Raw genomic sequence first — 19275 nt, 5'->3', positions numbered from 1 at the left:
ACTGTTAATACTCCAAAAACAGGTTAATGTTCTTATTATTTATTGATATTTTTCCCAGATAACACAGTATCTCACACTCTTGCTCTTAATGGTAAACTTGGGCAAACTAATGGCAATTGTTGTGTCAACACTTATTCAGAGAGAAACTGTACTGTTTTAAGGGACCTGGAGCAGTCAGTGAATACTTTTTTATGTTAATGGCAACAGCAAGGATTTACAGAATGGGCACCTATAAATAAATGCCATGCATTACTCACTAAAGAAACATGCTACAGGTTTGCTTTGTAACTATGCAAAGAAGTCTTCAGTTTTGCCCATAAAAGCACTTGTGTCATGCTGGAAATGCAAATGTCAAAATATCCAAATTTGCAAACTGAAAAACAAATCTTTTTTTCTGTAACTGTGGAAAAGATTACAAAGGCGAACAATCATCACAAAGCTGGAGCACACAGAGACAGGAGGAAAGCTTTGGAATGCTAAAAATAAAGTATTTGTGGACAAAAGGTTTCACTTCTTTCAGTGCACTTGTCTCCTTAATGATCATTCTAACAGAGCTAAACAAGCAAGGCTTAGACAGCTACTTCAAGCACAACATTGCAGTGTGCTTCACAGTCAAACCAACACAATGCTCCTGTGTTCCAGACTGCAATGAAATGTCAGCTTAACCCATTTAACCTAGCATGACTGTATTATGACATATAGCATGCATTCATTTTAACAGCAATTAATTTAGGAATTATAGGGTGAAAAAATACTATGGTTGCTTTTATGTCAGGTATATGTGGGAAGAAGATTTCAAAGGTGTAACTGACCTGGAACTCGTCATGTCAGCGGGCACTGAGAATCTGCACAATACTTACATTTTCAAATATAAGATGTTTTCAAGAGTAATTCTTAGAATCATTAGAAAATTTCCATAAAACCCCTAAAAGTAGAAAATCAAGACCACGGCAGACTTCAAAGACTACAGATAATAATAGTAGTAAGAATAACACATACCAAGATGAGATAAAATATTTTACAACACCTGTTTTTTTACAAATTGCAAAAAGCCATCTGCTAGCAACACCTGAACAGGGCAAGTGAAATATGGTAAACCTGCCATTATTACATGTGGTTTCACATATTTTAAAGCAATTTCTGTATTCATCTTTGTTTCACAAACATTTGCATATTACACTACTCTTCCTTCCCAAATCCTTCTAAGTGGAGATATGGCAAGTAATAACTATTGAAACAAAAACAACAAATGAATAAATAAGTAGATAAATGCAGTTTACCGCAAATCCCATCAATGCACTATATAAACATCCTGTTAGCTTCTAGGTGATTGCCTTTGTTAGTATGCTGTCTAGACCACTTGGGACTGAGACAGCCTAAAGAGCATAGCAGCTGCTGTTGCATGGACCTGCTTTCAATTTATCACTCAACCTCCATCATGGACACATACACAAGTGAACCTTAGATCAGCCCACTCTATTTTCTCCAACACCCCAATCCCCAACTCCCTGGACTCTCCTGGGGGTTGTCAGTCACAAGAATCAAATCTATTTGTCAGCAAGACCACTGGATCCACACCAGCAAGTGTAATTATCCTGTCACTGCAATCTATCTTCTCTCTCATTGCACAAACACAGACCTCCTGAGTGAAAAGGAGAGCTTCTGTGATACAATACTCCACACAGCACTTAAAATAATGCTTTGGGATTTTTTTTTCTGCAACAATTTGTTGTAGAAGGGAATTTGTTAGGTTTACAAAGAATATACAAAAAGTGGTAGAAAAATTAATTTCCAACATGCAGTACACTGCTGCTTTTAAATGTCATATAACCTTCTGTGTAAGAAGAAGAAATTAACTTTTTAGTTAAAACCATTTCATACAGTTCATACTGAAACTACAGCTAAAAATGTGCTTTTAAAAAGGTCCTGTTTATAGGAATACAAATGTCATGTGATGTATGGCTATTAGTTATGCCTTTTTTTCAAACCTAATATGTATGTAAACCCTTTTCCAGTATTAAAGCCTTTTAATTAAAACTATGGTCTTCACACATTTAACACACAAGTCTATAGAAATGACTAAAAATGTCTCAAAAATCAATTGGCAGTACTGACACATTTATATACTAATTTGAGTCTTATCTGAGCAATAAAACACAGTTTGCATCACTTGGCCATTGTATGGCTGCCACAATTGCTGTTTGAATTGAAGTGCATCAAGTGCCTATATTGGGCCCTGCCTTGTTTATAATTTATATGTTTCTTCTAGGTTAAATAATATAGTCTTGGATATAATTTCTATGCTCATGACATTCATTTTTTTCTTACTTCGATCTATTACTTGTTTGCATTATACAACCAGGGTATAAAAAATATGGATGCATAAAAGTGTATCAAATACAGTTTAACAGTAATAAAACTAAGGTTATATTCATTGGGCCTTGGAATCAAATTGCTTAATTGAAACAACTGAGATCATAACCTGTTGATAATGGTGATTTGACTTTTAAATGTCTAATCAGACATTTAAGCCATATTCACAACAAAATTTAAACCTCCCTTTTTCTTAGAATACTGCTCTAAATTGGATTCTACTTTGCTATGTCTGATTCTGTGAAATGTGTCCCTTTCTCCACGCCTGTGTATTTTTTACTAGGGTTGACTATTGTAATGAATGCTCTGACTGCCTGCATCTAAAAAGATCAAAAGTGGAAAACAGTGATTCTTGAGTCCTCTCAAAATTTAAGTCAGGTTCTAATGTCATCCCTCTGTTGCAATCACTGCAAATCACAGGTTGCCTCCTTTGCCTGACCTTGTTCTGCTGTATTTGAAGGGTCTTTAGCAAAATCAGACTCCTAATTTTTTGTCTCGTGTTCTTCTGCTAGTAACACAAACCTGCAAGTTACAAACTGGGTGACCGAGCCTTTTCTTCTTATACACCAGTAGTGGAATTCTTTGCATTGCATCTAAGTCGGAAATTTTAAAACCCATCTTAAAGAGCTACTCTCATGGATAGCTTTTCACTTAATGACAGTCTTTTCTATTTCAATTTTCTGCCTTTTATGTTTAGTTTTTAATTATGTCTTTTTAATGTATTTTTGTACTCAGGATTCAGGGCATGAAATAAAAGATGATTGAGATGTCTTCCAGAATCCAATATTTTTCAATTTCTTTACTCACAATGAACATATACTGTATGTATATGCCAAGGTCTGAGGATTACTCCAATCATTAAATATTTCCTTTGAGGATTTCTTTTAAGACTCCATACCATCTGACATTAGATGTCTATCTTCCCATTCAAGAAAGTTATAAGAAGACTGGATCTAACATAAGATAAAAGAAGTGGTGGCTATAAGTATACATCTAGAATGCAACAATAGCTTTAGAGATACTGACTTTAAAGACCAAAGATGGCTGCTAGGAAATCATTATTTTTTTAAATTAAAACAGTACCATTAAAAAGGTTAAATATTGCATCCTTTTTCTTATTTAAAATCCACACTTCCGGAAAACTTTTAATAAAGGAATTGAGCTTCTCCATTAAAAGATAATCATCTTCAAGCAAGGATGAGGAATACTGTATGTGCTGTAGACCACGTACTGTTTATGTTTTGCTTTTTCCATTACAAGAATAATGCTTTGGAAAAGACATTGATAACGTTGCTGGACAGCCCTTTCATCATTTGAACTTAATCCAGGTGTTGCTGCTGGAAAAAAAGCCTTTTCTGTTTCAGTATTATGACCAAATTTAGGAACTACACTCTGATTCTGAAGCAAAATAATCTGTCACTCCAGATCCTTAAATTCATTCAGTTGTCCATCAAATGTAAGGGGAGAGAAAGCTTTAAACAATGTAACTGATGCCACACGTTAGACAATACTAGTATGAGTCATGCAGTGCCAGGGTGGTCATTAATATTCTCCTGACAGTGCCTGAATGTAGAAGATACCAAAATGGGTTCAAGCAGAGGTTCCCATAATGAATAACTCTCAAGAGCTTACTTTCCCACCTGAGTGACTTTTATCTATGTATTAAAATTATGTATTTTTAAAACAATTTCCTGCCCTGCATGATTTTGATTTACTTTAAGTAGAGTTCCTTCATCTACTTGACTTCTGTAGCATGTGTAACAACAACAACTTTAATAATTAGGAGGCAGCAAGGAGGGTAGTGAATTAACTTGCCCTGCTCTACGAATTCTAGTATTTAGTGAGGTAGAAAAAATGGGGGGAAATTTCAATTTCAACAGATTTACTCAAATATCTTCTCTAAAAGTTCTTCCTTACAAACCCATTATAAGAATGCCTTACAGTGTTGTAACATCATATATACACAGTTAAGGTGGCTAGCTGCGTCAGCATGTATAGTCTGCAAAGGAACAAGTAATAGGTTTATAGCATGCTGAAAAGAGAAGAGAGAAAACACGTTTCGGCTGTGAAGCCTTCTTCAGGTGCCAAGTACTACTATGTACTACAGTATATACTGTACATAGTACATTAATAATAATACGAATTAATAATTTCTTATACTTATATAGCGCTTTTCTGGATACTCTACTCAAAGCGCTTTACAGGTAATGGGGACTCCCCTCTACCACCACCAATGTGCAGCATCCACTTGGATGATGCGACGGCAGCCATTGTGTGCCAGAACGCTCACCACACACCACATTAGGTGTCAGGATTTACTAAGACAAAGTTTTGCATTGCACGTTCATATCATTGTCCAAAAACACAGGATCCTACACCTGAAAGGAATCAGTACAAACTTTGACTGTTAGAAATCTCAGATTATTCAGGATAAAGCACACACACAAGCTAGAGACCAAGAAAGAAATAAAGGAAGAATCAACTACCAGCTTACAGACAGCAGAAAGTTATATAGTAAATTTATAGCCAAACCTTTTCATCAAAGTTAGGTCAGTTTTCACATGAATTAATTCAAGTAGACAGCAGTACAACATATCATTGAAGTGCTAATCACAGATTATTCCTATTGTGTGCATTTGTTGCTAAAAAAACAGTGGTAAAATGTATTTTACCCATTTCTTTTCATCTTTCATTTTTACTTCATATATTGTTTTTTTTACTGAAAAAAGAAAAGCATTCTTTTAATAGAAGGGGAAATAACTGTGGAAGTAAATAAAAAGTTAAGAAAAGCAACAGAGAAACCTAGCTGATTGAAGATGTTGAAATATATAGGCTTAAAAAGAGGTAATTCAGTATAAGGTTACACTCCTATTACAGTCACAAATTCTCATGCTGAGAAGCCCAAGAGCAATGTCATTCTATTGACAGATTGTAGGATATTGTAGGTATCCATCTTTGAAAGTAGAAAAGCATATTTTAAAGATTCCAAAAATTTACTGTTATACTCCTGTATGCCTGAAGAGAAGCAAATTGCCTCTTGTCATTCTAAGACATTTTCGATGGCAAAACATATGGGCTCTTGGATTAAATGTTTTCAGCACATACGAAACAAACAAAGCATTTTCTTTTTTAAAGCCTCTTCATAAAAAAACACACCCTAAAAGTGTGAGTTGTCATGACTGAATTAATGAATTTACAGTGTGCATGTGAAATTTTAAAACAATCCAGCAGGTGCCTATTATGTGTGGCTGCAGGGGAAATGACAGCCCAGATTCCACTGGGAGCAGATGTTCAGAAGCTAGTTGTTGCAGAAGCGTAGATACAAAAAAACAACAACAATAAATAATAATAAATAAATAAATTTCACAATTTCACTGAGTCCTCCTCTTCGAAAAACAGAGCTTTCACAGGGGATGTTTACAGTAAGAGATAAAAAAATAGAGCTTTCATAGGGGATGTGTAGAGTAAGAGTTCAGAAAATAGAGCCTGCATAGGGGGTGTATACCCTCTTCAACTCTCCAATTTAACCAGCAAGAGGTTAAATAGGAGACTCGAGGTGACAATTGTGACCTTCCTTAAATCTACGAGTTTCTGTGCTTTTCCTGATATATAATGATTCTGTCTGTTGCTTTTATTGTTGAGTACTTGAATCCTGTGGATAGCTGCCAGAGTGGCATAGCTTTAGTAACAACAGCAAGGACACAAGGCTAGGAAGCAGTTCCTGATGGTGCCTTCTGGGCACTGTTCTTAGTCACAGCAAGAACTGCTGTCCCTCAAATAAGAGCACATGACTGTGTGTTATAGCTCAACAGGCCACTTCTAATACTTTGCCTTTGTCAAGTGCTTTTAAAATCTTTTTCAGTGCATCACAAAAAAGCACATTTGTCTTAACAGATTTTGCATCAGATTGCTGCTTAAGGACAACCATTAGATGTCAGAGCTGACAAAGACTGAAAATACAGCCGTTTTCCTCAGGTTAAATTATAGAAGGCACTGAAACAAAATCAGTCAATTAACCAAGTGCAATCCACTGAGAGGAAAGCGTCATTTCAAGAGGATGACCTAGGGAATATGGACAAGAAAATATAGCCTCGGTTCCCACATATTAGTTATTGCAGGAGGAATGCAGCTAGAATCTGTCTCATACTGGATCTTAAAACGCAGGAGAGTAATAAAAAAGAGGGAAAAACAGCTCAGTGACTTTCCATAACTCCTAGTGTCTAGCTCTGAGCTTTATGAGGCAGCTTTTCTGCTGATTGTGTTGTGTCAGATTCGTGAAAAATCCCATTCTCAGGAGTGTTCAATCAACAAACTTAGAATAGCCTGTAATCAGTCCTGATGTGACTCCCACTGCTACATGGACCAAGGATGTCACCTTGAGAAATCGAAGCAGTTCAGAGCTGTAATTGCAGCAGGTTTTTTGTTGCTTATACGTTCAATTTGACAGTGTTGTGACACTTTTTTATGATTATTACTTGCTGCCAAGCATGCTTTCCTGCAGCAGCTGAGAAGGGTAAAATGGAATTAATATTTATACATCACAAAATACTTCCCTGAAATGAAATGAAATCAAAGTAAATTTCAGGCCCATGTGTTAAAGACACATTTAAAAGAAATAACTATATCTGCCAGTATACAAGCTGGATTAAAATTTAAAACATGATATAACAGCCCCTGAGAGAAAATGCAGACCATGGTTCCTAATGGGAATTTCGGGTTTTATCCCATTTTCTCATTTGTTGTGTCGAAACATATGGTCTCGAAGATAATTTGATCAATTTTTCCAGGAGAGAGGATGCTAGCTTGGCTTCCAAGGCAGAGGAAATTTTTTACAATTTGGTTCATTAGGTTTTGACGGTATTAGTATTGGTGCTAACAAAAATCACCATAATGTTTGTAAGTGGCTCTTAAGTCTAATAAGGTACCGAAGACCTATAAAATATGCTGAATGGAGGTGTATTAAAACAGAGCAAAGATGAATAGAAAATAATGAGTCCTTCAGGATTTGTTAAACTTCTGTTGGACACTTCTATTAAATAAATATGGCTAGCTACAGAAAGACCATAGATAGATAAATACTGGGGTCAAAGCAGTAAGGTCAGATGTATGTGAATTTAAGACAATATTAATAAGGAGTGAGTTTCTGTAAAAAACTGTAATGATCTTTAAAACATATTTTCCTATTACCATAGAATACTCTCATAAATCACTTTCAGAACTATGTTCCTCTAGATCTTCTGTTTTGGTTTGTCAAAAACGTGTTTGCTGGATTTTTTTTCCACTTCAAACTCCCACTTCTTATGCTTCCACCCTCATCTGGAGAACTTCCCAAGGAGTTTTCATCTGACATTAAACTCCGCAGCTTCCAAAGAAACAAGAGAACAACTGCACTGTAATAAACTTGAGTTTTCCTGAGGGCTCCATTACACAACCGCGCCTTTGCCGTTTACTCTTCATAAACAACGAGCCACTGAGGTATGAGACGCAGATTATGAACAACTCTTAACCTCTGAAACATGATCTCTTTTTCCCAAGAAATGGTTTTAAAACTGAATCACGAAACATGCTTTTAAGATATACATAAACAAAAGCACCATTGATAAATGAACTAAAAACCTAATGAGCGTATTGCCTTTCTAGCAAATTAAATTATGATCACACCACCTAAACCTAACAGTTCTTAAGGGCATAAGGAGTCTGATGTGTGTTTCTCACCTCCCTCATTATCCTTGTTATCAGCACAAGAGGTTTCCATGGCAACGTTGCATCCAGAGCCTCTCCAGCCTGTCTGACAGACACAATGCCAGCTGTTCTGACCAAGGGTACATTTCCCATTGCCATTGCAAAGATTGGGGCAGCCATCTGGTAAGGAAAGAAAAAAAAAGAAAGATTGTGAGATAAAAGTTTTTACAAAATGGACAACAACACAAGTTCAAAACCTATATATGCGTGACCACATGGCAGAAGCCAGTTCTGACAACCTGTGCATTATTGCAGGGCAACGGTAACAGAAAAGTTTAAATTGTGTATTAACTTCAACATAAGGTGCTGAGCCCAATTTGTCAAAGGTATTGTTTAATGTTTTATGCTTTTGTCACTGATAAAGTGCACATTGATACCACCACTACCATAACTCTCTAGGGCATAATGTTTTGCATTTTCTAATGCAAATTAACTTTTAGAAATGACATACAAACAGTGAAGTTATGGATAGTGCATGCTAAATTGATTTTTAAAAAATTGATCTTTTTTTTCTAATAATAATATGGTATAAATAAGATCAAAGATTATTAATTTAAGATATATAATCCTGTAGCAGTAATGTTCTCTCAAGTGAAAAATCTCATTACAGCACGGATTTTGAAATTATGATTATGAGGCACTGAGGCCTTGAAATAAAAAAAAGACAGGGTAGAAACATGTAGCATTTGTTTTCAGATTTCTGCAATGTGCAGTAAAGCTGGAATTGTTTTAATGCTTTGAACTACAAATAAAGAATAATTCCAATACTGTTACAGGTCCTTATATTAACAGTAATAAAGGACATTTGACCTAGAGATGAAAGGTTTTTTGTGAGGACTCAGAAAAATGATTTACTGCCTTGTCACGTTCCATAATTAGTTCACCTTTTCTACAACATACCATAAATAAGCATTGCCTGCATTCTGTTTACACACATGAAAGGAAGGTCTGCTTTTCTCTCCTTAAAAAGCAAATACTGCAAGCAGGAGATCTGTAACCCCAAGGGCTTTTATTTTCAGTAGTGTGCTAGGGGAATTCATCTTCCTGGACTGGCTCACCATTTGTGACTTTACCTTGTCACATCTGACAGATGACTATGGCAACACACTCTGGTTTGATTTCTCAAACAGATTTATGGCTTTAATACATGATAAGTAATACTCATTCTACCACACAGCCATTACCACCAATAATAACTATCAAATAATTGCCAGTGTATTGTACTTTTACATGGGGAGAATAAATGTTCCTACTGAAACATTTCTGCTGGTTTTCACGCAAAATGCTGTTTTTTTACTTTTCTAGTAAAGTAAATGCTTTTATGTTTTTCCTACAGTACATAAGTATGAGGATGAGTATAGCTACATCAGACAACTAATGCTATACTGCCAGTATAGCATTACTTGTTCACTGTAAATTTAACGACATATTGGTTTCTTTTAAAAGAGTTAACAATCCAATAAATTCTAACTTTTATTCCCAACTGGATCAAAGGATGTGGATCAAAACAAATCTTTTGTTGCTGATGCCTACTTTCATTATGACTGCAACAGTCAGAACAAGAAGGGGATTTATTAGAGGTAATAATATTTGAATTAATCCAATTTCAATTGTCGAGGGACTTTGGAATTTCACATTAACAGGTAACTCTGCATTGATTTTTTTGTATATTGAACGAACAAAAAAAGCAGTGAGCAATGATTGCCTTTTAAATGGAGTTGCCATTTTAGGCAGCCAAATCCTTATGAAGCATTTGGACAGCAAAATCTATACTGAGCATTGATCCCCCTCTCTGGTTAGTGCTGCATAAGCCTATTGTTTAATGTTAAAGACAAGTCGATTTCTTGATACTAACTAGAATAAAGTGGGATTTCAGAAACTATTAAATCAACTCTCCAAAGTAATGTTGTTTGACTCTAAAGTAATCCATGTTAAAAAGAAGATTAAATTGCCTTGGGTTATGGGTCAGTAACCTGAAAAGGCAGAACTGTAAGACTGCAGCACTAAGTGAAGTACTGTGCCTCTTGTAAAAGTAAAAGAAAACAAATCAGAACAATAGTTTTTTTACTCTTACACTTAAGAGAGGACTGAAACACTGAAAAACAGCTTTCATCTTTAATGTTCTGTTAAAAACATTTCATCCACATTTCACCTCATTGAATATTATGAAAACTTCACTTTTGTGAACAGTCTCTTTATACTAGGGCAGCAAGTACAGTATACTGCTGCCTCGGGTCTCCGTAGAATTTGTATAAAAACAACAACAATAATGGTCTAAACATATTCACCTTATTCAACAACAATGTTTGAAATGTCTCCTCTGTTACAAGGAGACACAAACTACTTCAGAATCAGACTGTACATGAGCTGTAAACGTATTATTTGCTTTGTCTCAAGGTTTATAGTTAAATAAACCAAACATATTTCAATTGTTAAAAATAAGACTCCATTATACTTGTATGCTATGATTTTCCTTTTGGAACTCACTTGCAGCATGGGGGTGGTGGGGATGGAACCAAAGTGACACTTTAAATTAAGTATAATATGAATACTTAGATTATGATTTATTAAGATTAACTGCAGACTGTAAACATTGCTTTTACAATATAATCAAACTTTCAAAGAATTCTTCTTTGACATTTCTGAAATGTCAGAACACCCAAACAATACTTCAGCTTGCATCTTTGTTAAAGGCAGTTATATATGCTCTCTAAGCTGCTAATTCTTTAATAGGCAAAAATAACTTTAGTGTGAGAAAACTGAAAATTAGCTTGCAAAGCCTTTAATAAAGCACCCTATTACACATACTTGAAAGTGTTTACGATGAAGATATGGATTTAATATCCATAATTATAATTGCAAATTGTGCCGAGGCTAAAAATATAACTATATGCTGGAAAGTAAAATTGAAAGTGATTAATACAGTACCTTGATAGTTAATTTGCTTTAGATTGGTTTATTTGATTTTCACTTTTATGCTTTTAACATTTTTTCCATTTGGGATGCTTTTCTTAAAGACACATGAGTAGACAGCCAAAATCCAAGAAAAACATTAAGAACTACAAGACTACAAGAAATGCGATATGTCTCTTCTCATAACATATGATTGTACTGAGTGTCTTCTGCCATGGGGGGATGACTTAACCCATTCAACAAGATCCAATTTTGTTCTTTGTAAGGAAGACTAATGTGCCAAGCAAAGGTCTTCCATACTGAGAAACATGCTGGCGTAGACAATGTATTGATTGAAAGTGCAGGCATGTTCTAGCACTCATATTGAGCAATATACTGGAAACACAGCAAGGAACTAGTCATATGGTATCCCATAAGCCCAACTTGTTAACTAATTTTTTGCTAATGCAATTGTTCCCAGCTGTTTTGTTGGACTATTAAATAATCTGCTTTTCTGTTTTTTATTGCAAAAAGCAGTTTGAGTAAAAGGCACGTAAAATACATTAAAATCAGAAGCATAAAGGTGCATTAGGTAGATTATTAATTTAAAATAAGCAAGACTAAAAAAATCTCTTCCATGAACTATATTTGGGTATAAAAATAGCTTTAACAGTCTTTTAATCAATTTCAAATTACATATGGATTCACCATATCTACAACACAAACTCTATTAAGAGTGGGAGACAAAGTCATATTAGGAACTCATTCTATGGCAGAAGTTTTAGATTCAGCTTCAGAAAAATTTTAGGTTATTACAATACTTTCAAAAATAAAATCCATGGTTTACACCAGACAGATAACGGCAAACTATTACATAGCTTGCTTTAATTAAAATTTCTCCTTCTGAGACAATTGTCCTGTCAGATTGACTATTACACTCCATACAGGAAAGACATTGAATCTTGATTAGCAATTAAAGGTTCTTTTTGCTTTCATTAACAACTGCTGGCAATTGTTCAGTTAGCAGTTATCTCAATGATGATGAGGGCACATGCAAATATCAGTGGATTTCAATAAAGCTGCCCAAAATGTCCCAGGTGAAGCTATGTCATTATCTTGTTACCGTAAATATTTTGCAAAAAAATAGTGCTTTGTGATTCTGTGTGGACTGCAGAAAAACCTCCAGGCAAATGCCAAGATAAAGCAAGTCATTGTGACCAATTCATTTGTATTCCTCCTGCAGACAGTGTAATAAAACGTGTCAGCCACTGTTGCTGCATTTCAAACAGTGCCGGGCAACATCCAGAAGTATAGCTAATGATCGCAAGGGATAGACACATGAACAAAGGCAGGCATTGACAAACACAAGTAGAAGACACTGTAATTAGCTGTCCTACCCCTTCAGCACCTAATCTTTACTTAATATAGGTTGTCTTGTTTTAAAGGGAGGCGTGCTTTTGGAATACGGATAAAAGGCTCCATACAGATTTTTTCCCTTCATTTGTATAACTTTTCCCCAACACATTAGCACAATCTTAAAAAACAAAGAAAAAAAATCTCTTAAGTTACTTAGTTATTTCCAAGAAACAATTGTTCTGTCATTTGTCAGGAAAAAATGAAAGGTGTATGCTGAGTCCTTCTACATTGCTTTGACATTTTTTAACTCCTGCTGCTCCAACTTTCTGAAGAAAAAAACAGAGTAGCATGATCTAATTTCAAATGGCCTCCAAACAATTACGTTTAGATTCCTCAAAAGGTAACCATGGCATTATTGACGTAATGTAACACTGTAATACTATAATTCATGTAGTACAGTTTGTCCTTTATATCTAATTTAGTTTTGAAGTGAAGTATACAAATATAGTTACAAACAGGCACACAACGCTATTGTTTATCAAGTTTGAAGTTATATTTTCTATTCATTTTACCAAAATCATTACAGTATATCTGGAAATAGGAAGAGACATTCTCCACTGAATACAAACACAGTTTAATAAACATAATACAGTTGAAAAAGCACAACACCAACAGTTTGTGAAGAGGAACTGGAAATCGTGAGGATGTCAGTTTCAGGAGTAATTTTCCCTTTATCCCCCCAATATGTAAGCAGTACTTTGTATCAGAAATAACTTCCCTTATTTTGGTAACCTCTTCTATAGTGAACGCCTTTGCAAGTTTTTCTTATATCTGGCTCATAGAACAGTAACTATGAAAACAAAATGCCTCAGGCTACTGTAAAAATATAAATAAAAAAACACCTTTTTTTAAAAAACATATTGGTCATTGGGTTTGTATTAACAAAGGAATACTAAAAAATATCTGTTTATTAATTTGAAATCCTATATGTATGCTGTCCTCCAACTCCAGTCCTATAGAGCTTTAATCTTGCATTAAATGATCAATTTGTAAATAAGTCAATCACATAAACTGTGATCAAGCTGGTAAGATATTTAATTAATCATTTACAGAAGATTTGGGCTCTAATGCTTAATACCATTCAGATGAAGATGACTTGAAATTATCTTAACTGAAAAAAAAATATTTAGTTGAACTAATCAATAAATTACATTTGTTTGCCAAACATTCGAAAACCTAACTTGATCAGAGGCTTCCAACTGTGGAGCATTTTACACTGTGCTCCCTGAATCAAACAGCATTGAGGCAAATAGCGAAACTCACTCACATGCCAACATGCCAACAAATCTCACCTAGATGTGGGGGCTTAGGAAACTACATTTTTCTAACTAGGGAAAAAGAGACAATAGAGAAGTAGTCTACATTACATTTAGTGGGCTGGCACACTTCATAAGTAATACAGTACATCTCAAAACAGATGTCTGCAGCATAAAACTAAGCTTTCTCTGTACCCACCAGTCTATATCAAGGTGCTCTGCACTCAGCCCAATTAAGCTATAAAATGGGATCTTGCATTCTAAACTTTCAATTCCCAGCTGCCAATATTTCAGGACCATGGTCGGCAGCCAGCACGACTGATAATGAACACTGCAGTGTAGGTACAAAAGGCACAGACAGGATGATAAGTCTACTGAAGTCAGTAATTGGCTGTCCTTTCCCTTCTGTGCCAATTCCTCGATGATAAAAGACATTCCTGTAAGAACTCACGAACTGCTGTCAGTGTTTAATCCCACATTAGCACTGGACAGAGAGGTGGATGTAAAGTTTAGCTCTAAGTCATCATTTACATATGAATCCTGTTTCCTGAAAGAATTACTTTGAACCACGAGAACTTTCAGTCAAAAAAAACTTTTGCCTCCTAGGATCACCAGGTACAAACTTACTTTTGTAAGTTGACTCTAGTGTTCCTTCCACCACCTTAATAACAGGAGCAAGACAGAACTAGAAAATAGCAATTAATTTATTTTTGGTATTTCTGATAATGAAGATAATTAAAACATCAATCTATAGAAAACCAAGAATTGAATTGCTGTAAGACTAGATTTATTTAGAGATTTAGGGCAATGGACAATGGACAGTGGACAATTCTGAATGAACCTGTGAACCACAGAAAAAACACAGATACACATACAAAGAAAAAAACACACTGTAAAAAAACACTAAGAACCAAATCAGAGGGTTTCAGTTAGAAAAATCATGAATAAAGCACTTATAACTCAAAATGCCAATATCCATTTAATGCACTTCAGTGAACTAGTGATGATTGCATGTTTCTGCCACTCTGTAAGTAACAAGCAAAAAACTGGAATTGAAGGCATTAAAACATTATTTTACTTCAGATTAACTGTTACTTCATTACTTGTTTCATGGGTATATTTTTCATGATCCAAGCTGACAAGTTAATTAACAAAGAATAGCTACAGAAAGGACTTAATAGTAAGAAAATGTAACAGGGACACAAATGTTTTGACACCTTATGTATAGTGAGTTTATAAATAATTTCTATAACTGTTATTTAATAACATGATTAGTAAACGATAGTAATTAGCACTTTAATTCAATACAACTTTTCTTTTTTCTTTTACTTTTTAACGTACAAAGGTGTTATGTACTTAAAAAACGGCTGTTGTGAAATTGTCCTGACGTTGGAGAACACACTACTGTCGGCAAGCGGGATTTATCAGAAAGTATTTGAGAACGTTAGGGATTCATAGCTCCTCTGCTGAGCAAGAGTATAATGGGCACCACTCTAAGCACTCTGTGAAACTGACAGAACCCCCTCTTAATCACCTTATTATGGAGAGGCATCTTGAGATTATAATAATGAACAGGGGTATAATTTGACAGTTCGATCTAAATTTCTTCAGGATTTCATCTAAGATTAACTTTTCTCCAAGGTAATCATCTTTTCCATATACTGATTAATTCTAATTCTTATGCTTTTTTTAAACATATATATATATAATTTAAGCCAATATACTATGAATAAACATTCCTGGACAGTATATCATTAAGTATATTTCATTGGCACCACAATCAAAATTCTAATTGTTTCTATTCCAGCTTTTGCTCACACACCTTGTGTTACAAATGTTTCTATAAGAAAAATGACTGTTTCTGAAACAGTACCAAAGCCTGTAGCATTTACCTGAGTCTCTCTTATTGCTCCCTTCATGGTATCATATTTGCTCAGTGCTCTAGGCACCTGTTTTAAAAGACCAAGTCTCCTGTGATGACACTAGGTGCAGGTGGGAAGTTGTGTTACCTGTGGCAATGTGCTATATCGAACACAGCCTGTTACATGGTACTTTTAAACTCTGCTGCAACCTAAACATGAGGCTTCTAGCCATGTTTGACTCTAAGCCTGAGCACCAAAGAAATTGGATTAAAAGCCCCAAAGCTAGATGTAGTCTACTTCTTTCAGCTTACACCAGCACAAGACCCCAACCCTGTTTTTTCCCACTTCAAAGAGAACAAACCTGTGTTGCATACCCAAGCTTCCTCTTTAGAAGTTTTTACGAAAGTGCGGCAGACTATTGTCTTTTAAGATAATCAGCAGTTATTTAGTGTGGTTTTGTCATTATTTTTGTTTATATAACCCTTTAATTTGTAGTCACCAAATGTTAATTCTCATAGCTCATTACTTTAGCGGTCTTATTAGAGGGCTGAAGACCGTTCATTGTGCATTCTGAATAAAAACACAGACACGACCGTCTGATAGTTTTCACAGTGAATGTTAAGGAAAGCTCATTCTCACATTAGCAGAAAGGCAAATGGCCACCAGTGTGTGGCAACATGAGGACACCATGACAGAGGAAACTCATCAAGTCACACTCTGTTAATGACTTTGCCTGGATTGTATTAAAAAATGATTGAGCATTATTAGCATTTTTTGATTGCTTAGTTTAGCCTGTTATCAATCAATCAATCAATCATTTCATCAAGCAGCTATAGCAAAGTCTGAGCTATAATAGATCTCCTATATCATCTTTTTGCTGTGTCAAATTTTCCAATGTCATTTAATTTCATCCTTTTAATAATATTCAGGAAATAATGCGAAAGCTTATATAAACACTGTATTCTGTGCATTGAATAATAGCAAAATCATTTGTTTTTTTCAATTGTTTTTATGTCGCTTGTAAAACAATACAATTATGCAAGCAAGAGATTTGCTCTAATTGTATTCTTATTTCAGAGTCACAGGGTTAATGTGCCATGAAATACAGTATTAATAAAATATGTGTCATAGTTTAAAATAAACACTACAAGAATTTGTTCTTTCAAAAATACACCTTGGAGGACATTACTGAAATTAGGCTGCCACAGCAAAATGTTGTTTTACAGTATGCACTTACCTGCAACTCTCATAATCTAGCACTGCACAGTATTGCACACAAAGTTATCCTATTAAATGATGGTTAAGATTTTCTAGAAACTTAAAAGGCTTTAGTATTTACATTTGTATCACCAGTGTTTTTACCAATTCCTTGTCAAAGAAGAAACATAAAAAAACACAATGCAAAATGCTAGACGGATCATTTAGATTTGTGTACAATGCTAAGGATGAGAGGTCCGATATGAATATGATATAAGTGAACTTTGATTAAGTCAATGGAGATTTTCAAGTGATTATGAAACCTAAGAGTAACCAATTAAGACCATGTCTCTAACCATTATTTTATTCAGGTCTGTCCCCCATGGAAGCCACTCCTTTAAAATTTTCTTGGAACAATACAAAGGTAGTTCTCTGATCTTCTTTGCTATGAACAGAAGAAATTAAAGGTGCAAAAGAAGGCCACTTAGCTCAATGATCTTATCCATATGCTTTGTTTGACCATCAATCTAAATTCTCTCCATGTCATAAATGCACTAAAATGACAGCTGTTACCTTCATCAGCAGATATCAATAAAAAAGGAGAACAGAAAAAAGACTAAGAGGGTTTTTCCTAATGCATGCTAAGGATAACATCGAATTTAGTATAATATGGATTAAGCTTGTATTCTGATACTTAAAACAAAAAATAACATAAAACATGTTTTTATGTTTATGTGATGGGGATCATGTATCATATACCCATAGTTAGAGACTCTCCGAAATGACAGACCCAAAACAAAAGAAACTGCATAGAGCATTTTAAGGACAAAATTTACAGTGATGGTCAGGCATGGATATACTGTATTTTTCTTGTAACCTTACGTATTTCAATATTGCGGAGAAAAAATAGCTTGTCTGTATTTACTACAAACTCTCAAGGAATGTGCATATAAAACAAATGTATAAGCAGACTACTATATTAGTGGTCACAAATTGGAGACAGTAAATATACGAAAGCTTGTGTCAGGGTGAACGGGGGAGTAGCTGAACATTCCTGGCCTTCACGCTACTAAGCTCACATGCTGAGTAGAAGTGCCGGCAGAACCCTCAGTTTGATTACCTATCATGTGTGATGCCAAAATTAAAATGGCATTCCCAGATACAATTTATTAGCTTGATCAAATGCATCTGGACAGGCCTTTTCCAGGATGTCAACCACCTCAGCATGTCACTGATTAAAGCAACAATCAGGCCTCCAATTTTGAACAGCACACATGGCATATGCTCTTACCTTTAATCTTGTGGACAAGAACAAAATCATTTTAATGGCAGTGAAATAGCAATAAGCCATAGCATGTTGATTCTGTGTTATTTCCAGGTTTAATGTGATGAGAACCCACAAGAGCCTGCACATTTATTTTTCTTACGAGGCACCTTATTACTTTGAAAATCCTGAGGTCAACCTCAAAGAGGTAACAGGGCAAGGTTTAGCCCTGGTCTCAAAGGGAAATGACTGCAGAGCTGTTTCACTGCAGCCTGCTGTGGTGACCTACTGTATATTGATGAGGTAAGGAACTATCCCTATACACTAGGTTCCTCAGAAAATAATTAAAAGAGAGTGAGTTCTGTAATGAAAATTAAACTGAGGATTGAGTGCTTCCACTTGACATCAGTCCTTTTGTTAACAATGGCCCTCAAGACCAAAGGTTAAACCCTTTACTTAGTCATAGACATAATAAATAAACTATTTGGCAGTTTTGGTTCACACAAAATCAACATTTGGGATCAACAGTTAATCTACTTTTACTCATTTGACACGTAGCAATAAAACTTTAAAAAGCTGTTTAAAATGCTATTGTGCAAACGTCTGTGGTAATTGGCATTGCAAGGTGGCAGATTTGATTATTCCTTTTCTGAGTAATTCATCTGAAATAACAAAAAGCGGATTTCACTTGAATAGAAATATTTAGAATATGCAATACATTACTAGCATTCCAAGTGGTCTTAAAAAGTAGGTCTCTTTTTATTATTGTAGGTGTAAGCAGCTAGAACATGAAATGTAATTTCAGGACAAAATCATAAGCAATTTTAAGCAGCAATGAAGAATTTGCAGTATCCTTTACATTGTGTGTGCATCACGCAGCATCATTCACTCTTTAAATTGGGTTTAGATTAAACAGCAATATTTTGAATCACCACCATCATAGAGAGAATCTTTGGATTTAGAAATAAGAAGAGACCTTCTTCATAACCACCTAAGACATTTGAAAACTGACAATAAGCACATCCATTTTTTTCCAAGAATAAAAAAAAAAATACATACAAATAAAGTACTAAAAAGTATACCTACAAGCTACTTCAAAAACCTCTAAGATACAGATTAATGAATGGCTCTTTGCTTTATACTAAAAGCTCACTACTTAAGGCTAAGGCATTAATTTGAACAAAAAATAGGTCAAAGAGATACAATACCTTTTTTAATATTATCCAAATAGTCTGCATTAAAAACAAAACATGCCACCATTGAGAAAACATAT

The 19275-nt window shown here is 34.9% G+C and overlaps 1 protein-coding gene across 13 annotated transcripts in view; it reads right to left on the bottom strand.

The window, feature by feature from the left end:
• Window positions 1–19275, bottom strand: part of LOC102695531 (teneurin-2) — an 822495-nt gene that overhangs the window by 36933 nt on the left and 766287 nt on the right. For all 13 annotated transcript variants that reach the window (XM_015349967.2, XM_015349971.2, XM_069196089.1 and 10 more), the window contains one exon: window positions 8089–8235. In XM_015349967.2, coding sequence (XP_015205453.2) covers window positions 8089–8235 — 147 coding nt within the window. The remainder of the gene's footprint in view (window positions 1–8088; window positions 8236–19275) is intronic.

This window comes from Lepisosteus oculatus, chromosome 11 (genome assembly GCF_040954835.1).
Source record: "Lepisosteus oculatus isolate fLepOcu1 chromosome 11, fLepOcu1.hap2, whole genome shotgun sequence".
Lineage (NCBI taxonomy): Eukaryota > Metazoa > Chordata > Actinopteri > Semionotiformes > Lepisosteidae > Lepisosteus > Lepisosteus oculatus.
This window is presented reverse-complemented; position numbering and strand designations above follow the sequence as displayed.